The sequence below is a fragment of the Callorhinus ursinus genome, unplaced genomic scaffold, assembly GCF_003265705.2.
Source record: "Callorhinus ursinus isolate GAN/ISIS: 27379988/994484 unplaced genomic scaffold, GSC_fseal_2.0 scaffold39, whole genome shotgun sequence".
NCBI lineage: Eukaryota > Metazoa > Chordata > Mammalia > Carnivora > Otariidae > Callorhinus > Callorhinus ursinus.
Window position 1 is genome coordinate 8,584,259 of NW_027397101.1, and position 19,847 is coordinate 8,604,105.

At 38.8% G+C, this 19,847-nt stretch overlaps 1 protein-coding gene across 12 annotated transcripts in view; it reads left to right on the top strand.

The window, feature by feature from the left end:
* The window catches only part of KDM4C (lysine demethylase 4C), a 586,257-nt gene that overhangs the window by 144,276 nt on the left and 422,134 nt on the right, over positions 1–19,847 (top strand). Inside the window, exon 5 of one of the 12 annotated variants that reach the window (XM_025887840.2) lies at positions 916–1,121. The exons of the other annotated variants lie outside the window; for them this stretch is intronic. Within the exon in view, the coding sequence (XP_025743625.1) occupies positions 916–960 (45 nt within the window). The 3' untranslated portion in view covers positions 961–1,121. Of the gene's footprint in view, positions 1–915; positions 1,122–19,847 lie in introns of those variants that run through there. 12 annotated transcript variants of the gene reach the window in all.

Genomic DNA, 19,847 nt, shown 5'->3' on the forward strand with positions numbered 1-19,847 from the left:
ACACACACACACACACACACACACACACACACACACACACACACACAATGGAATATTACTCAGCTATCAAAATGAATGAAATCTTGCCATTTGCAATGACATGGATGGAAGTAGAGGCTATTATGCTAAGTAAAATAAGTCAGACAAAGACACATACCAAATGATTTCACTCATATGTGGAATTTAAGAAACAGAACAGATAATCACTGCTTTGTAATATAGCTTGAAATCAGGCAACGTGATGCCCCCAGCTTTGTTTCTCTTTTTCAACATTTCCTTGGTGATTCAGGGGTCTTAAAATGAAGTTAAAAAAAAAAAAGAAAACAGGTGAACATAGTGGAAGGGAAGGAAAAATAAGATGAAAATGGAGGCAAACCGTAAGAAACTCATAACTATAGGAAACAAACTGAGGGTTGCTGGAGGGGAGGTGGGTGGGGAGGATGGGGTAATTGGGTGATGGGCATTAAGGAGGGCACTTGATGTAATGAGCACTGGGTGTTATATGCAACTGAGGAATCAGTAAATTCTACCCCTGAAACTAACAATATACTATATGTTAACTAAATTGAATTAAAAAAAAGTTTTAAAAAAGATCTATCCCCCAGATCTTGAAATGCCCACATTGAGTTTCCAGTAGTGTGTAGAATTCCTATGATAAATCATTCACTTGACCATGGACAGAGAGCAGCTAGTCTGGCTGAAATGGGTAGGTTGAGGAGCTGATCCCACATACCAGCCTCCTAGAATGGGTTCCTCAAAGTGAGTCACCACCTGTCAGTGGGCTTTTGGGGTCACTGGAACAGAATTAGAGCCACTAAAATCAGGAGTCTGATTCTAATTATGTTCTAATTTAAAATATTTCTTTTTAGAGAAAGATATAACTAAGATTATATAATGGTTTTCTTTTATTTGCAGATTTATAAGTTTTGTCTCCAAACGTTCTACAGTGAGAAAATGTAGTTTAGGGGCGGCTGGGTGGCTCAGTCATTAAGCATCTGCCTTCGGCTCAGGTCATGATCCCAGGGTCCTAGGATTGAGCCCTGCATCAGTCTCCCTGCTCCACAGGAGGTCTGCTTCTCCCTCTCCCACTTCCACTGCTTGTGTTCCTTCTCTCACTGTGTCACTCTCTGTCAAATAAATAAAATCTTAAAAAAAAAAAGAAAATGTAGTTTAATATTCAGGAAAATTATTGTTCTCCCATTTTCACTGACGGACTACTGTTGAGCCTGTGTGTATGATCCAAAATTTTACACTGTGAAAAATGAAGATGAGATCATTGGAAATACCTTAGATTGTTTTTATTTTATGAATAATTAAAGGGAAACTTGAGTTCCAGCCATCTGCCAAGTGTTACGAGAGTGTGTTAAAGCAAAGTGAGAAATTCCAGCAAGAGAGAAATGAAGCAAGGTGGAAAAAACAAACAATTGGAATATGCAGAAGAAAAAATAGAATTCTATAGAAGAACTGGGAGAGACAGATAAATTCTTTATCTAAATTGGGATTCTACTGGAATTAGTAGTAAGTAGTAAAGAAGGTGTAAATAGATACTAAGTACTTAGGCATTTTCTGTCAAAAGTTTATTATAAGATGCAAAGATTTTGAAATACGGTGTTATACTGCAGTATAATACACCTTAAAAAGTTGAATAAGACAAGGGCTTGCTTAATCTAGAAAGTATGAATACATTAGTAAATATTACTGTTTTTAATTTACCATATGAAAAATAACTTGTCAGGGTCTGAGTATGGGATTTTACTGTTTTATTAAATGTAGAGATATTTGATCCTCTTTAAAGGAGGACAAGGCCTCATATGGTTCAGGTTCCCTTTAGGATTTTCTGCAACAGCCATGTGTAGATGTGTAAAATAAATTTGAGAACTCTTTATTATTTCTGTGATTTTTTTAAAATAGAATGCAGATCTTTAAGTGAATCTATTAGTCTGCTCTTGGCCTAAGCCAGTATTTGTAAATCATCTTCTTGATAGGTAGGCCTTTAAAAGAATAAAAAGGAAAAAGCATAATCACCAAATTACTAACTTTCCTTTCCACTTATTGGGGATACAGGGATGTTTTTTGCTTCTTGATTATATAAAGCTAGGCAGTTTAGAGTTGACTTTCTGGGTCATTGTTTGGCCATGTGGCTTCAGACTAGTTGAGCCAGTGTTGGTTAAAATTTTCATTCTTGCTCTTGAATGCAGCTCTGTGATTATGAGCTGTAAGATGTTGGGCAAGTTAGCTGATCTCTCTTTGCTACCGTTTTCCTCATCTATAAAATAGCACTGATAATAGATGCTTTTAGTGTCTACCTCATAGGATAAAAATGACATGACAAATGAAACACCTCATGGCCTGCTCCACAGTATATATTGAATAAGTGTTAGCTGCTGTTGGTGGCAATATTACAGCAAAACAAGCCAAAGATTCTGAGTCTGTAATGAGATAGTAGCTGATTCCAAGAGGATTGGGAAGAATTCTGTTCTGTTCTGCAGTTGTCCTTTATGTATAAAAGTCCAGCCCAGCATTTTATACTTTCTAATCATCTGTCAAAGACTGTCAGAACCATGAAGGGTGTTTGTTTAGGGCTTAGTGCTTTAAAAATACCCCTTTTGTTGTTTAAGATATAGACCACCATCTTGTCACTGCCCAGACAGAATTGGTGGTATGGAGTGTGAATCAGGAGATACCTACTTTATCACGATTTTTCTCTTTATCGGAATGTAATATCTGATTATGTGCAATGTATTTCAGTTTTAAAGCATGATGATACACTGAATACCCCAAACCCACTATGCAGTTCAGCAGCTAGAATGTTAACATACTGCCCATGGACTACTCTCTACAGCCCTTCCTTGCTACCTTACCCCACCACCCAGGGGTGGCCTGAATTTTGTGTTTGATTTTTTGCCTTTTAAAAAGTTTTCTCACAGATGCATATATTTTTAAATAATGTATTTAGTTTGGCCTATTTTGACCTAAATAATACATAATATCACTTTATACAGTTTTTTGAGACTTTGATTTCTTTCACCCAAAAATAGGCTTCCCAGGTTTATTCATATTACTGTGTGAACTAGTGTCCAATCATTTTCAGTGCTGTATAATATTCCATTTGGTGAATGTATGTTTTATTTTTTATCATTTTGACAAGGGATATTTTCTTTCTGTTTCTTTTTTTAAAATTTTTTATTGTTATGTTAATCACCATACATTACATCATTAGTTTTTTAAATAATTTTTTGTTGTTATGTTAATCACCATTCATGACATCATTACTTTTTGATGTGTTCCATGATTCATTGATTGTGCATAACACCCAGTGCTCCATGCAGAATGTGCCCTCTTTAATACCCATCACCAGGTTAACCATCCCCCCCCCAGAACCCTCAGTTTGTTTTTCAGAGTCCATTGTCTCATGGTTCGTCTCCCCCTCCAACTTACTCCCCTTCATTCTTCCCCTCCTGCTATCTTCTTTTTTTTTCTTAACATATATTGCATTATTTGTTTCAGAAGTACAGATCTGTGATTCAACAGTCTTGCACAATTCACAGCGCTCACCATAGCACATACCCTCCCCAGTGTCTATCACCCAGGCACCCCATCCCTCCCACCCCCCACCACTCCAGCAACCCTCAGTTTGTTTACTGAGATTAAGAATTCCTCATATCAGTGAGGTATATCAGTGAGGTCATATGATACATGTCTTTCTCTGATTGACTTATTTCACTCAGCATAACACCCTCCAGTTCCATCCACATCGTTGCAAATGGCAAGACCTCATTCTTTTTGATGGCTGCATAATATTCCATTGTGTATATATACCACCTCTTCTTTATCCATTCGTCTGTGGATGGACATCTGGGCTCTTTCCACAGTTTGGCTATTGTGAACATTGCTGCTATAAACACTGGGGTGCACGTACCCCTTCGGATCCCTACATTTGTATCTTTGGGATAAATACCCAGTAGTGCAATAGCTGGATCGTATGGTAGCTCTATTTTCAATTGTTTGAGGAACCTCCATACTGTTTTGCAGAGGGGTTGCACCAGCTTGCATTCCCACCAACAGTGTAGGAGGGTTCCCCTTTCTCCGCATCCCCGCCAAAATCTGTCATTTCCTGACTTGTTAATTCTAGCCATTCTGACTGGTGTGAGGTGGTCTCTCATTAAGGTTTTGATTTGGATTTCCCTGATGCTGAGCGATGTTGAGCACTTTTTCATGTGTCTGTTGGCCATTTGGATGTTTTCTTTGGAAAAATGTCTGTTCATGTCTTCTGCCGATTTCTTGATTGGATTATTTGTTCTTTGGGTGTTGAGTTGGGTAAGTTCTTTATAGATTTTGAATACTAGCCCTTTATCTGATATGTCATTTGCAAATATTTTCTCCCGTTCTGTCGGTTGTCTTTGGTTTTGTGGACTGTTTCTTTTGCTGTGCAAAAGCTTTTTATCTTGAGGAAATCCCAATAGTTCATTTTTGCCCTGGCTTCCCTTACCTTTGGCGGTGTTCCTAGGAAGAAGTTGCTGCAGCTGAGGTCGAAGAGGTTGCTACCTGTGTTCTCCTTTAGGATTTTGATGGACTCCTGTCTCACATTGAGGTCTTTCAACCATTTGGAGTCTATTTTTGTGTGTGGTGTAAGGAAATGGTCCAGTTTCATTCTTCTGCATGTGGCTGTCCAATTTTCCCAACACCATTTGTGGAAGAGACTGTCTTTATTCTATTGGACATTCTTTCCTGCTTTGTCAAAGATTAGTTGACCATAGAGTTGAGGGTCCTTTTCTGGGTTCTCTATTCTGTTCCATTGATCTTTGTGTTTGTTTTTGTGCCAGTACCATACTGTCTTGATGACAGCTTTGTAATAGAGCTGGAAGTCTGGAATTGTGATGCTGCCAGCTTTGCTTTTCTTTTTCAATATTCCTCTGGCTATTCGGGGTCTCTTCTGGTTCCATACAAATTTTAGGATTCTTTGTTCCATTTCTTTGAAAAAAGTGGATGGTATTTTGATGGGGATTGCATTGAATGTGTAGATTGCTCTAGGTAGCATTGACATCTTCACAATGTTGGTTCTTCCAGTCCATGAGCTTGGAACGTTTTTCCATTTCTTTGTGTCTTCTTCAGTTTCTTTCATGAGTATTTTATAGTTTTCTGAGTATAGATCCTTTGCCTCTTTGGTTAAATTTATTCCTAGATATCTTATGGTTTTGGGTGCAATTGTGAATGGGATCGACTCCTTGATTTGTCTCTCTTCTGTCTTGTTGTTGGTGTATAGGAATGCCACTGATTTCTGTGCATTGATTTTATATCCTGCTACTTTACTGAATTCCTGTATGAGTTCTAGCAGTTTTGGGGTGGAGTCTTTTGGGTTTTACACATACAGTATCATATCATCTGCAAAGAGTGGAGTTTGACTTCTTTGCCGATTTGGATGCCTTTGATTTCTTTTTGTTGTCTAATTGCTGTGGCTAGGAGTTCTAATACTATGTTGAATAGTAGTGGTGAGAGTGGACATCCCTGCCACCTTCCTGACCTTAGGGGAAAAGCTCTCAGCTTTTCCCCATGGAGAATGATATTCGCTGTAGGTTTTTCATAGATGGCTTTTATGATATTGAGGTATGTACCCTCTATCCCTACACTCTGAAGAGTTTTGATCAAGAAAGGATGCTGTACTTTGTCAAATGCTTTTTCTGCATCTATTGAGAGGATCATGATTCTTATTATTTCTTTTGTTAATGTATTGTATCACGTTGATTGATTTGCGGATGTTGAGCCAGCCTTGCAGCCCAGGGATAAATCCCACTTGGTCATGGTGAATAATCCTTTTAATGTAGTGTTGGATCCTATTGGCTAGTATTTTGGTGAGAATTTTTGCATCCGTGTTCGTCAAGGATATTGGTCTGTAATTCTCCTTTTTTGATGGGATCTTTGTCTGGTTTTGGGATCAAGGTAATGGTGGCCTCATAAAACGAGTTTGGAAGTTTTCTTCCCATTTCTATTATTTGGAACAGTTTCAGGAGAATAGGTATTAATTCTTCTTTAAATGTCTGATAGAATTCCCCTGGGAAGCCATCTGGCCCTGGGCTTTTGTTTGTTGGGAGATTTTTGATGACTGCCTCAATTTCCTTAGTGGTTATAGGTCTGTTCAGGTTTTCTATTTCTTCCTGGTTCAATTTTGGTAGTTGATACATCTCTAGGAATGCACCCATTTCTTCCAGGTTATCTAGTTTGCTGGCATAGAGTTGCTCATAATATGTTCTTATAATTGTTTGTATTTCTTTGGTGTTGGTTGTGATCTCTCCTCTTTCATTCACGATTTTGTTGATTTGGGTCATTTCTCTTTTCTTTTTGATAAGTCTGGCCAGTGGTTTATCAATCTTGTTAATTCTTTCAACCAGCTTCTAGTTTCGTTGATCTGTTCTACTGTTCTTGGGTTTCTATTTCATTGATTTCTGCTCTGATCTTTATTATTTCTCTTTTCCTGCTGGGTTTAGGCTTTATTTGCTGTTCTTTCTCTAGCTCCTTTAGGTGTAGGGTTAGGTTGTATATTTGAGACCTTTCTTGTTTGTTGAGAAAGGCTTGTATTGCTATATACTTTCCTCTTAGGACTGCCTTTGCTGTATCCCAAAGATTTTGAATAGTTGTGTTTTCATTTTCATTGGTTTCCATGAATTTTTTTAATTCTTCTTTAATTTCCTGGTTGACCCATTCATTCTTTAGTAGGATGCTCTTTAGCCTCCATGTATTTGAGTTCCTTCCAATTTTCCTCTTGTGATTGAGTTCTAGTTTCAAAGCATTGTGGTCTGAAAATATGCAGGGAATAATCCCAATCTTTTGGTACCGGTTGAGACCTGATTTGTGACCTAGGATGTGATCCATTCTGGAGGATGATCCATGGGCACTAGAGAAGAATGTGTATTCCGTTGCTTTGGGATGGAATGTTCTGAATATATCTGTGAGGTCCATTTGGTCCAGTGTGTCATTTAAAGTCTTTATTTCCTTGTTGATCTTTTGCTTAGATGATCTGTCCAATTCAGTCAGGGGGGTGTTAAAGTCCCCGACTATTATTGTATTGCTGTCAATGTGTTTCATCGCTTTTGGTATTAATTGCCTTATACAATTGGCTGCTCCCATGTTAGGGGCATAGATATTTACAGTTGTTAGATCTTCTTGTTGGATAGACCCTTTAAGTAAGATATAGTGTCCTTCTTCATCTCTTATTACAGTCTTTGTTTTAAAATCTAATTTGTCTGATATAAGGATTGCCACCCCAGCTTTCTTTTGGTGTCCCTTAGCATGGTAAATGGTTTTCCACCCCCTCATTTTCAATCTGGGGGTGTCTTTGGGTCTAAAATGAGTCTCTTGCAGACAGCATATTGACGGGTCATGTTTTTTAATCCAATCTGATAGCCTGTGTCTTTTGATTGGGGCATTTAGCCCATTTACATTCAGAGTAACTATTGAAAGGTATGAATTTAGTGCCATTGTATTGCTTGTAAGGTGACTGTGACTGTATATTGTCTGTGTTCCTTTCTGATCTCTGTTGCTTTTATGCTCTCTCTTTGTTTAGAGGACCCCTTTCAATATTTCTTTTAGGGCTGGTTTTCTGTTTGCAAATTCCTTTAGTTTTTGTTTGTTCTGAAAGCTTTTTATCTCTCCTTCAATTTTCAATGAGAGCCTAGCTGGATATAGTATTCTTGGCTGCATATTTTTCTCGTTTAGTGCTCTGAAGATATCATGCCAGTCCTTTCTGGCCTGCCAGGTCTCTGTGGATAGGTCTGTTGCCAATCTAATATTTCTACTATTGTAGGTTACATATCTCTTCTCCCGAGCTGCTTTCAGGATTTTTCTCTTTGTCTCTGAGACTCAAAAGTTTTACTATTAGATGTCGGGGTGTTGACGTATTTTTATTGATTTTGAGAGGGGTTCTCTGTGCCTCCTGGATTTTGATGCCTCTTTCCTTCCCCACATTAGGGAAGTTCTCTGCTATAATTTGCTCCAATATACCTTCTGCCCCTCTCTCTCTTTCTTCTTCTGGGATCCCAATTATTCTAACGTTGTTTCGTCTGATCATATCGCTTATCTTTCGAGTTCTGCCCTCATGATCCTGTAGTTGTTTATCTCCCTTTTTCTCAGCCTCTTTATTTTCCATCATTTGGTCTTCTATATCGCTGATTCTCTCTTCTGCCTCATTCATCCTAGCAGTTAGTGCCCCCATTTTTTTTTTTTTTTTGATTGCACCTCATCACTAGTCTTTTTGATTTCGACTTGGTTAGATTTTAGTTCTTTTATTTCTCCAGAAAGCATTTCTCTAATAACTTGCATTCTCTTTTCAAGCCCAGCTAGTATCTTTAAAGTCATGATTCTGAACTCTAGTTCCGACATCGTACTTATGTCCGTATTGAGTAGGTGCCTGGCAGACGGTACTACCTCTTGTTCTTTTTGCTGAGGTGATTTTTTTCGTCTTGTCATTTTGTCCAGAGGAGAATAGATGAATGAGAGAACAAAGTGCTAACAGGGTAACAACGTCCCTAGCAAATATACTCTAAACAAAGCAGAAAAGACCTGAAACCAGGGGAAAAGAAAGGGAAAGAAAGAAAAAAGAAAGAGAGAGAGAGAGAAAAAAAGGAAAGATAAAAACGAACAAAACAGAAAAAAAGCAGAATGTGATCAAATATGATCAGGCTAGTGCATAGATCAGTGCCACACACTAGATTTTGGGCCTATTTTGGTCTGTTAGAAGAAACTGCCTCCTAAAGTTTTAAAGTAAGAAAGACTTATGTATGTACAAAATAAGGGTTGATAAAATGAAGGGATGAAGATGAATGTAAAGATGAAAATTTTAATAGACTTTATAAAAGGAATTGATAAGATAAGAAGTTGTTTGAAAAAAGAAAGAAGAAGATTTAAAAAACAATGGAGAGAATGTGATTAGGTAGGAGACTAGAACAAAGCCATACACTAGTGATTTAGGGTGTATTTTGATCTGTTAGAAGAAAGTGTATCTAAAAATTTTAAAGAGAGAACAACTTACATATATATTTCAAAAATAAGGGTAACTACTATGAAGGGATAAAATATGAATCTAAAAATGAAAAATAAGTCTTTTTTTTTTAAAAAGGGATTGATAAGATGTTGGTTGAAAAAGGGAAAAAGAAAAATTAAAAAAAAGTTAAAAAAATTAACTGAAAAACTAATGAATCATGGTAAAAAAGCCATGAATTCTATGTGCAGTATTCCCCTAGCGCTGGAGTTCTCCTGTTCTCCTTGATGGGTAAACTTGGTCCTGGCTTGCTGGCTGTTCGTGGTGATCTTCTAGGGGAGGGGCCTGTTGCCGTGGTTTCCAGGTGTCTTTGCCGGAGGCAGAATTGCCCCGCCCTTGTGTGTCCGGGCTAGGCAATCTGCTCGGGTTTGCTCTCAGGAGCTTTTGTTCCCTTCAAGCTCTCGGTACAGCTTTGGAGGAATAGAGTGAAAATGGTCGCCTCCCAGTCTCCGCCCAGAGGAGCTGAGATCTTGGGACCCCGCTCCTCAGTGCGCCCCCGGAGAAAAGCAGTCACTCCCGTCTCCCCGGTCTCCTGCCGCACTCTGTGTTCACCCGGCCTGTGACCGAGCGTTTCTATCTCTGGCACTTGACCCTTTGTGGAGTCTACAAACCCAGTAGATCCCTGCGGTGCGCTCCCACGCCGCTCCTCCCGCGGGAGGAAGGGGAGTCTCCCCAGCTCTCCCACTTGTTGGGTCCCTGCTGGAGCAGCAGTGGCCCGACTGGGCCATGGATCACAGTTTATGGCCACCCTGAGCTGAGAACCTGCGCCTCGGCTCCGTCTCTGCAGCTGGCTTCCCCGCTCTGATACCTGGGAGCTCTGCCGCACTCAGGGCACCCCTGGTCTTTCTGTGACCCCGAGGGTTCTGAGACCACACTGTCCCACGAGGGTTCCACCCCCATCTTAGCCACTGGAGCGACATCTCTCCGCGGAGCCGACTTCTAAAAGTTCTGATTTTGTGCTCCGCGGCTCTATCACTTGCCAGAAGTGGCCGATGGAGGCCCCTGCCCCCGCCGCCGTCTATCCTCCCGAATATCACCTCGGATTCATGTCTCTGCATGTCCTACCTTCCAGTAAGTGGTCACTTTTCTGTTCAGAGAGTTGTTGCTATTCTTCTCTTTGATCTACTGTTGAGTTCGTAGGTGTTCAGAATGGTTTGATCCCCATCCAGCTGAATTCCTGAGACCAGATGAAATCCAGGTCTCCTACTCCTCTGCCATCTTGCTCCGCCCCCGCTCCGTTTCTTTTTTTAGTAATAAATATTTCTGAGTGAAATAATGGAAGGGGACTAAGAATACACTTACCTTGATGAGGCTGAGCAACGTATGGAATGATTGAATTACTGTATTGTGTACCCGAAACTAATATAACGCTGTATGTTTACCATACTGTAATTAAAATAAAAAATACAAATAAATATTGCTGCTATGAACATACTCCTGTGCATGGTTCTTGGTGCACATGTATAAAGGTTTCCCTGAAGCAGTTACCTAGGAATGGAAGTGCCTACTCATAGAGTATTCAACTTTATCACATACTGTTGACTTGTTTTTCAAAGAATTTATACCAATTTATGTTCCTGCAGCAGCGTATAATCATTTTTTTAAGACAGCTTTGGTGGGGTATAATTTTTTAAAAAATTTTATTATGTTATGTCAATCACCATACATTACATCATTAGTTTTTGATGTAGTGTTCCATGATTCATTGTTTGCGTATAACACCCAGTGCTCCATTCAATACGTGCCCTCTTTAATACCCATCACCAGGTTAACCCATCTCCCCACCCCCTCTTCTCTAGAACCCTGAGTTTCTCAGAGCCCCTAGTCTCTCATGGTTCGTCTCTCCGATTTCCCCCCTTCATTTTACCCTTCCTACTATCTTCTTCTTTTTTTTTTTTTTAACATATGATGTATTATTTGTTTCAGAGGTACAGGTCTGTGATTCAACAGTCTTACACAATTCACAGCGCTCACCATAGCACATACCCTCCCCAATGTCTATCACCCAGCCACCCCATCCTTCCCACCCCCACCACTCTAGCAACCCTCAGTTTCCTGAGATTAAGAATTCCTCATATCAGTGAGATCATATGATACATGTCTTTCTCTGATTGACTTAATTCGCTCAGCATAACACCCTCCAGTCCCATCCACGTCATTGCAAATGGCAAGATTTCATTCCTTTGGATGGCTGCTTAATATTCCATTGTATGTATGTATATATATTTATTATATATATATACCACATCTTCTTTATCCATTCATCTGTCGATGGACATCTGGGTTCTTTCCACAGTTTGGCTATTGTGGACATTGCTGCTATAAACATCGGGGTGCATGTACCCCTTCGGATCCCTACATTTGTATGTTTGTGGTAAATACCCAGTAGTACAATTGCTGGGTCATAGGGTAGCTCTATTTTCAGTTTTTTGAGGAACCTCCATACTGTTTTCCAGAGTGACTGCACCAGCTTGCATTCCCACCAACAGTGTAGGAGGGTTCCCCTTTCTCCGCATCCTCGCCAACATCTGTTGTTTCCTGACTTGTTAATTTTAGTCATTCTGACTGGTGTGAGGTGGTATCTCATTGAAGTTTTGATTTGGATTTCCCTGATGCTGAGCGATGTTGAGCACTTTTGGTGGGGTATAATTTATGTACCACAAAATTTGCCTATTTTAAGTGTATAATTCAATAGTTTTTGTGTAACCATCACTTTGATTCCAGCCTTAGAACATTTCTGTCACCTCCAAAAGCATCCTAATGCTGACATATATTCTCTTGAGCACTTAATATTGTACATCTTTTTCCTTATTATCAATCTTGTTACTGTAAAATGCATTTCTCTGATTACAAATGACATACAATGTCTTTTCATATCTTTATTGGCTATTCATGTTTCCTCTGTTGTGAAACATCTTCTGCCTATTTTTCTATTAGATTGTTTGATTTTTTTCTTATTATTTGGAGTTTTTACAATGTTTTCTGGATACTAAAACTATGCCAGTTTTATTTGTTGAATTATTTGCTTCAGTTGTAGCTTGTTCCTTTCACTTTTTAAAAAATTTCTTTTGATTTTCGTGTCCCTTTTTAAAGATTTTACTTATTTATTTTAGAGAGACAGAAAGAGACAGTGCAAGCGGGGGGAGGGAGAGGGACAAGCAGACACCATGCTGAGCGTGGAGCCCAACACCAGGCTCGATCTTATGACCCTGAGATCATGACCTGAGCTGAAATCAAGTCTGATGCTTAAGTGACTGAGCCCCCCAGGTGCTTGTTGAGAGGAATTCAAATTCTAGCACCTGAAGCTATACAAGGTTATACTTTTCAAGTTCATGGGACTGTTGTACACATTAAATAAAGTGACAGCTGTACAATACCACTTAGTATGTCAGAATCAAGAACATACTTTTGAATTGTTTAAACACCATCTGCAGATTTAGAAACAAAATTATAAGCTACTCACAGTTATACTAATTGTCAGTTAGATCTTTTGCACTTAATTCTTGATATAGCAGTCAGTGTCTAGTAAGGGATGTTGAAAGTGAGTTCAGATTTTCATCTTGTACTCAATGGCGAAAGTTTCTTGAGTAGGTATGTGACTAGCCAAAGGTGGGCACCACTAGCACCAGATGGCAAGTAAAGTTCTACCACAGTTTCTGTAGTTTGCACTGATTTTTTTTCTTTGTCAGTTAGAAAGTGAGCAGCAAGAGTGAATACTTTTTACATATATACAAGGTATGCTGTGAAAGCATATTTGTTTACAAACATAAAAATACTTAGTAACTTTTGATCAGAAAATAATGAATTAAGGTATATAGCAAAAACAATCATTTCTAACCTTGGAGAGACCAATTTCATATTTTATTACTTCAAGAAATATGGTTAGTTTTTTTGAATCCCTTATCCAGAAATATTTGAAAAGGAAGACAGACAAAATATTTATTTTTACTCTCAACATGGCTGTGAAGAGTTAAATTAAAAATGAAGAACACTGAAATAAGTCCACAATAAGCTTATATATTTGGCCACATAGAATGTTATCATCTTCAAGAGTAGGTGTAATAATGAAGACTTTATAAGCAGTTTTTAATCCATAAATAAAATAGCCATTTTGGTATTTTGGCCATTTGTTAGGTGTTGGCTTGGCTGTGACAGGGTCATTAAAAGGGATGGTAAAAGCCAAATGAGGAAAAGCATAACCTTTCAAAAAAATACTTAAAAATTAGTATTTTTATTTAATTAGTTTAAGTAAAAATACCTAAAAAAATTTAAAAATACCGCATAGTGCACATTACATGCTATTGAGAAATACTATATCATAATACTGAGTTATAAAAATGGAACCAACTCCAGTATTTCTGAAGGGATTGATTACAAAGAATTATGATTTGCTAAACAGGCAATATATTTGCTACTGAGGAGATTGACTGCTCTAATTTTCAAACAAGAAGGCCTGTTAAATTACTGAGCGTCTTACCTCCATCTGTAAAATGAGGGTGTTTTGCTAGCATGGGGATTATCTCAGTGCATGTTAGGTCTCTGCATTAATAAAATAATTGCCAAATACCTGCACTAATTTTTTGGTAGATATCAGATATAAAGAAAATGTTATTTTTCTTTTTTTTATGCTTGTTTACTAATTTTTTGAAGTTTTTTTGCATACCTCACTTTGTTTCTTCTTAATCATCTGATGGGGGATGCAAATCTTGTTATTAGGTATAAGAGTTGTCTCCAATTCTGCAGTTGATAGGCTTTGAGAAAGGCAATTTAAATAGGTGCTAGCTGTATCAGCTTTTGTAAAGATGAGGAGCACAACATAACTCAATGACAACATTTCTGTGTTAGAAGAAATACCGTAATTTGGCTTATCTGTATTCTTTTTTTATAACCTCATTTGAATCAGGGGCAGACCTGAAAACTTTAGAGTCTTTTATAATTTCGTTCAGTATTTTCTCAGAGTCTTACAGCATCTAGGTGGTGGATCTTTTTTTTAATAATTGAGTTTTCTAATGAAATTGTATTTTCCCCTTATAATTCTTAACATTTCAGAATTTTTTGTTGGTCATTGTGAGTCCAGCTTAGAGATGGGCATGTGCCACTGAAACTCAGGAGAAAGATTGGGGGCTCATAACATTGTTTGGAAAATAGCCCCATGGGTATAATATTGAAGGTGCTGAGGATGATGGCAGGAGATGGGGGTGGGGAGAGAAACATGTGGTTGGATGTTGACAGTGTTGAGGATAGAATATAATAGAGTGATGAGAATGAAGATGTGGAAAGCCTGAAGTGAGAGATTGACAGGTCAGTGTTTAGAATTAATTTTGGAAAACAAGAGCCATATAGACTCTTCTACTGTATGAAAGGTGCCATAAAAATATAATTAGTAATAGTGAGTGTGTCAATTTATCAGTTATTGTTCTATGGCCACCCAGCTTTTGTGTAAAGCAAATGAAAAATCAGTCCCTCAAATATGTAAAATAGAGTGAAGAAATTCTTGACTGGTTTGAGTCTTCAGTTAGAAGTGTTTCAGTGGTTATCCAGGGCTTTTTTTCACATGATTGTTGTTAATACTGTAGCAATTTCTCATACTTACAGGCAAGTGATTTTAACTCTTCTACTTTGTGGACAAAGCAGAATGTATAGTCAGGTTGACCTTGGTGCATTACAGCTCACAGAATTATCACTTGGCAGGTATGCATGTTGTCACTGCCTGTCACTTGGCAGGTGTGCATGGTGTGGCTAAATTCTTGCACAGTTTTCTTCTGCCCTCTTTTCACTCTTATCCTGGCTATTGTTTCACAGACGCTTGTCTGAAGAAGTTACATAGCTTTGTTCAGGACTGTTTTGCCTAAGCCTATGTGCTACATTCCACTTATTTGCAGTTGGTTATTCAGTTTTCATAATTACTCAGGCTTTGCGTTTTCCCATTTTACTTTGTGTCTTTCTGTTCATTTGCATATTGGATTTCTAAACAGTGATGGAATGGGAGGACAATGTGTATATGGAGAATAGATTCCTGTCATGCCATTTGCACAATCTCACTCTGGTTATTGGACACGTTTATAGAATACCTGACATTGTTATTTAGTGTTTGGCAAATGTATGATTAGTTTTAAAAATCTGAGCAGTGTCTCTGCCCCAAGCTTACAATCACTCACTTTGTATTTATAGCATATCTATAAAACTTCTTCCTCCTTCATCACTTTTAAATGTGAACTCTTTAATGTCTGCTACCTTTTTGCAGAAGGGGCCTCGGATGTATTTTGTTTGATCCACATGGTTTCAAAAGTTAGTTAATATCACATTAAAATTTGGATTTGGGGCTTCCCTTAAAAGATTAGAAGATCTGGCAGTATTTCTAGTGACAGCAACAGACAGGAGCTGAGTAATGGCTTTCCTTGTTAGACAGGATAGTAGATGTCTCCAGATGGATAGAGTCTCCCCATTTGGGAGGGGAGTAGGGTCTCCGGATGGTCTCCCTGACTCCCCCTTTGACATACACTTGGCTGCTTCACTCACTGATGTTACCTGCTGGGCTCTTTGGGTACCTGGATTTGTAACTCCTGCTTTGTCGCCCAGCTCTTCACTTTCTGCTGTGCTCTTTGGAACATGCTGCTGACAATTCTCTTTGCGGTGAGGTGGGCCCTGAATCCCAGGGAATACCACTCAAACAAGTGGTCTTGAAACCCTGTCCCATGTTTTTGAAAGAAAAATTTAGTTAGAAAGGACATTTTGAAAAATATTTTCCTATGTACTTTGTAATCTTATCTTTACAGTTGTCTTGTGAGGTAGGCAGGTCTGGATTTAATTTTTCTTGGGAAGCCTTAGGACCCCACTTCTGCTGGCAAGGATATAATTTTTTGAAAGTAGTTCCAGTTAGAGACTGGACCTTTACTATAGCTGTTTCAAAAGTGGTCACAGTCTTGTCAGGGCCCAGTTGGCGGACTTGAACTCTGGTCTGCTCTGCCACAAATGACCATTGAGAAGCCATCAGATCCTGTAACTCTGGTAAGTGCTGGAGCCAGTATTTGGTCAGAGAGCTTTCGATTCCTGTACAGCATGTTGCTTTTCTGAGATCGTGTCATTCTTTGAGATAGATATTCTTCATTCCCTTTTGCTATTTGCTGGATGAGGGCAGAAAAAGAGTGTGTCTATTAACCTTGATTTTCATAAGTTTACTAATTTGTCTTTTGTCTTAGAATAACATTTATGTAGGCTTTGGTGGGTGTGCCTTCATTTTTTTTCTCAAAGATTTTATTTATTTGAGGGGTGCCTGGGTGGCTCAGTCAGTTAAGCATCTGCCTTTGGCTCAGGTCGTCCCACATTGTGCTCCCTGATCAGCGGGGAGCCTGCTTCTCCCTCTGCCCTTCCCTCCATTTGTGCTCCCTCTTTCTCTCTCAAAAATAAATAAAAATTAAAAGAAAAGAATAACATATTCTTTTCTTCAAATAAATAAAATTTATTTATTTGAGAGAGAAAGAGAGACACCACAAGTGGGGGCAAGGGGGCGGCGGGGGCAGACAGAGGGAGAAGGAGAAGCAGACTCCTTGTTCAGCAGAGAGCTGGTTGCGGGGTTTGATCTCAGGACCTTGAGATTATGAACTGAGCTGAAGGCAGACGCTTAGCTGACTGAGCCACCCAGGTGCCCTGTGCCTTCATTTCTATGTACTTTTTTTTTTTTTAAGCCCATTCACTGGTCATCAGTATATTTGGTAGTTTTAAAAGTTTGATCATGTCTTCTATCTTTTCTTCCTAGTTTTAATCTCTTAGTCTATCTTCATTTAGAAATACCTTTTTGGGAAGATTTTAATTGCATTAAATTTACACTTGTCTCTATGTGTTTTTATTTTAATTTTAATTTAATTTAATTTAATTTTTTAAAAGATTTTATTTATTTATTTGACAGAGAGACACAGCGAGAGAGGAACACAAGCAGGGGGAGTGGGAGAGGGAGAAGCAGACTTCCCACCGAGCAGAGAGCCGGATGTGGGGCTCGATCCCAGGACCCTGGGATCATGACCTGAGCCGAAGGCAGACGCTTAACAACTGAGCCACCCAGGCGCCCCTCTCTATGTGTTTTTAGATGGCACAATCAAATTACATATATGTATTATGACAGTAGATGTGACCATATTCCACCCCACCCCTCCACGTACCCTGGGTTCTGAAATGCCATCACAGCTGTGGCTCAAATAGAGATCCATGGGGCCATCCATGCACAAAGCATGTGCTTAAAACTGGCCATCATAATGTGGATATGGACCTCTACAGTTTATTTTCTCTTTTTCTACTGAGTTATTTAGGCTGAGGCATTTAAGGAGCCGTTTACTATAATCCTTCCTCGAATATGCTGTCCCACACAGCATGATTTTATGGAATGTTGATATATTATATAAACAAGACTCCATGGTTAAGTAATATTTGGTAAATTTGGAGTTAAGCAGAGTTAAACAGACTTTCTTATAAAGGGCCTCTCACATCCTTTGGAGTACCTATCAGCTCTGTGACTCTCTAAGAGGAGGAGAAAAAGAAGCCAAAGTTTGACCATAGCCTCTGGTAGTACTAATGCCCTACTGGAAATATTTTGGGAAAAATTGGTTTACTATGAGTTTTGCATTATTTCTCTGTGTTAGTTGGGAATGGCTCATTATTGGTGAGGTTTCTAACATGACATGTTATTGCTATGTCATCCTTCAATCTTCCAGTGACTGAGTGCAGTCACTGTAGGGTGAGTCACAGATGTGCACGGTACTGAGGAGAGGGTGCTTATTGCTGGCTCTGGCCTATTTCAGGGACACAGGCGCAGAGTGCAAGGGCCAGGAACTCAAACTTGGTACTGTCTCTCTATGGAGATGTATAAATGCATTGTTCCTGTTCTGATGTTACTCCCTCCGTGAAATCCAAAGCCTGGTCTTCAAACAGCTCCTGGCTCTGATTATGGTAATGAAGATTTAAGAGTTCTTTCAGACTGCCATCTGATTCCTGATAGGTGGAAGATACAGAGATTGAAAGGAAGAATCCTTCAAAACTTCTCAATTATGCATATGTGTACAAATCATGGGCCAATTGTGAATTATTTCAGAAAACCTGACAGATACAAGGTAAATAGACAAATGGAGCAGGACAGGCCCAGAATGCCAAATAGGTGATTGGAGTGAAGGGAATGGGACCTGGCAGGTAATGTTTGCCCAGGTGAATTATAAATATTGCTCAAGCATCTGCTGAAAGATGTGTGGGAGAGCTTTATTTGAGGGGATGGAATCTGGGAAGAGGCATTTGTCTATGAACTTGGACTGGTGTGCAGACTTTCTGCTAAGATTCAATGGCTGTAAGCTTTGAATAGTTTGACAAATTCTGACCTGTCATGTGGGGTTTGTTTGTAGCTAGGGTCTTTTTGGAGACTGCTTTTACACTAAATGAGTTCTGTTACCACCCCCACAAAAGTAAAGCACGGCTTTCATTTTAAGCTTTGCCAGTGTTTGTGTAGGATGGTTGTACCTGTGGGTGGGAAGAATGTGGGAACTTTATGTGTTTGCCTGTCTTAAATTTTCGCTCCTTGGATCTTTGTTGAGAAGGCTGAGAGAAGAGGATGATACTTTTTATTTTAAGATGATCAGAACTGGAAGCATTGAGTTTAGGTTTAGGAATCAGATTTAGGTTTATTTTTGCCACCTACTACTAGCTAGGAGTATTAGTTTTTCCATTTGCTCATTTGGGTATAACGTTACCTATTTTACAGGATTGTTTTGAATAGGCATAATATGTATGTATGTGTAGTGTAATGGGGTAGAGTATGGTATAACACTTTGTCTAAATGACAGACTAGGTGTACTCCTTGTCTAAATCTGTGAGGGCGACCTGGACTCTTCAGTGTTTGAGCAGAGGCTGTCCTTGGTAGCAGGATGTTCAGTCAATAGTAGAGAACACAAATTGAAGAAGGAATTTTGAAGGAGTAAGATTTATTTTTAGTCTCTGTTATGCCATTTACTCTTAATATAACCTCTTTAGTTGAAATGATACGACTTTTTATTTGAGTAAAAGAAACTAAGTTTTAGCATCATGGCGGCTGTGGCTCTGCCCAGAAGAAAGTACTGTAAATATGTTACTTGCCCGCTAATGGAAAGAACCAGTAGTGAATTTCACAGGACTTTATTATCACTTTTCTCATTGTTTGGGGAGGCTTTCCAGTAAGATTTATTAGAGAATAGTGGAGATGTTTATTTCATAGATTCTAAGAAATAGTAGGTATTATTTTCCAAAGATTTTATATCTGTTAGTCTATTCGGTACTCTGAAGCAACTGTAGGAAGATGCTGTAGCTCTCATGTTTTCATGAAGAAAGACTGGAAGCTCAGAAAGTCTCAGTGATTTTTGCCCTGGTCAGTCGTGGAGCTGGGGCTATAATCTGGGTCTTCTCTCAGTACTCTTTCTTCTCTACCTTCTTCCTCTTAGAGCTGCAGGTCAAGGGATGTCAAGGGATTCAGCCTCAGTTATTTCTGAAAGGTAATGTCATTCAGAAATAAAGATAAGAATTCTCCAAATGTAGGAATTTCAGGGGGATAGTTCATTCTTAAATTCTCAAGCTCATTCAGTTTAAAATGATTCCTATAATATGGTGCTCATTTATTACTTTAGATTCATTGCCTCAGTAATGACTTTCAAATAGGACTCTTTTATTAGAGTGATTGGACCGAGGTCTGATTGGACTAGAGTTAAGAGACTGCATCATTATAAGTAGAGTGAGATAAAACATTTTATAGGATTTGATTTAATTTTTTATGAGGTCTCATAAGTTGGAACCTAGGATCTTCTCTAAA